Source organism: Phalaenopsis equestris, unplaced genomic scaffold, assembly GCF_001263595.1.
Source record: "Phalaenopsis equestris unplaced genomic scaffold, ASM126359v1 Scaffold227689, whole genome shotgun sequence".
In the NCBI taxonomy this organism is placed as follows: Eukaryota; Viridiplantae; Streptophyta; class Magnoliopsida; order Asparagales; family Orchidaceae; genus Phalaenopsis; species Phalaenopsis equestris.
The window spans coordinates 1-979 of record NW_018245674.1 but is presented as its reverse complement, the minus strand read 5'-3'; the positions used below and the strand labels follow the sequence as shown (position 1 = coordinate 979).

General features: G+C 29.8%; 1 protein-coding gene across 1 annotated transcript; it reads left to right on the top strand.

Annotated features, from left to right (window-relative positions):
* Positions 1-74: 74 nt before the first annotated feature.
* On the top strand, positions 75-654 carry LOC110037945 (cytochrome c oxidase assembly protein COX19-like; the record flags this gene model as incomplete). The annotated part of the gene is made up of 2 exons (XM_020742692.1): positions 75-221; positions 547-654. Coding segments are annotated over 2 exons (255 nt in total), but the record flags the coding sequence as incomplete, so codon positions are not given.
* Between the last annotated feature and the right edge of the window lie 325 nt (positions 655-979).

The window sequence follows — 979 nt, the reverse complement described above, 5'->3', positions numbered from 1 at the left end:
TTGTTCTATTTGGATTGATGTCATGACCAAGTTTTTTTCACAATTCTTATGAATCTATAGACAATTAATTATAGATCAACACATACCATTTTTTCACTTATTTGGGTTTTAAAAGCAATTTTGGCCAAGCAGGTGGTGCTTTTGGTGGAAATAGGGGTGCAAAACCTGTACCGCCGGAAAAGGGCATATTTCCCTTGGATCATCTTCATGAGTGTGATTTGGTAGATTTTTTATAATTTCCAATCTCTTAGATCCATTTCATTTGCTATTTTATCATATTTACATATCAAACACCTAAACTTTTTTTTTTGCATTTATGCCCCCAAGACTTTCATATCTCCGAAAACATGTCAATCATTTGAACTTTTACAAAGTGAAATACGCCTTTTTATGCATAGGTAAGGTGGCATGATGTAAAGATTGAAGTTTTGGCCTATATATGTAAATTCATAGGAATTGAGTGGTGTGTATGTAAATCTTCCTTTATAATATTATGCTTGATAATATTTTTCATTGTGTTACGGTTTGGCTCTCTGCTTTTGGCAGGAGAAAAAAGAGTATGTTGACTGCCTCAAGTCCTCTAGATTCCAAACCGAAAAGTGCAGGCATTTGTCGAAGAAATATTTACAATGTCGAATGGAAAGGTATGTTTATGTTTCATTCACATATTTGATTTTTTAAAACAAGGTTTTTTTTTTTTTTTGTTTTGATAGTTGAAACTAAAAAAAACAAACTACAACTATTATTTTTATTTTGCTAGATCGGCTAAATTGACTCATGTTTGAAATTGCTCTTGAACACTGTATTCGTGTTTGACTCGATTTACATATTCTTGTTCGTGTTCAGATCAAAATTGATACAGTAATTAATTAGAAAAAATAGACTGCAGGGCATTTGAAATTGTTATGATTTGAACTTAGATATAAATACATATAATATTGTATTAAACAAATAATATATATAATATATTATTATATAA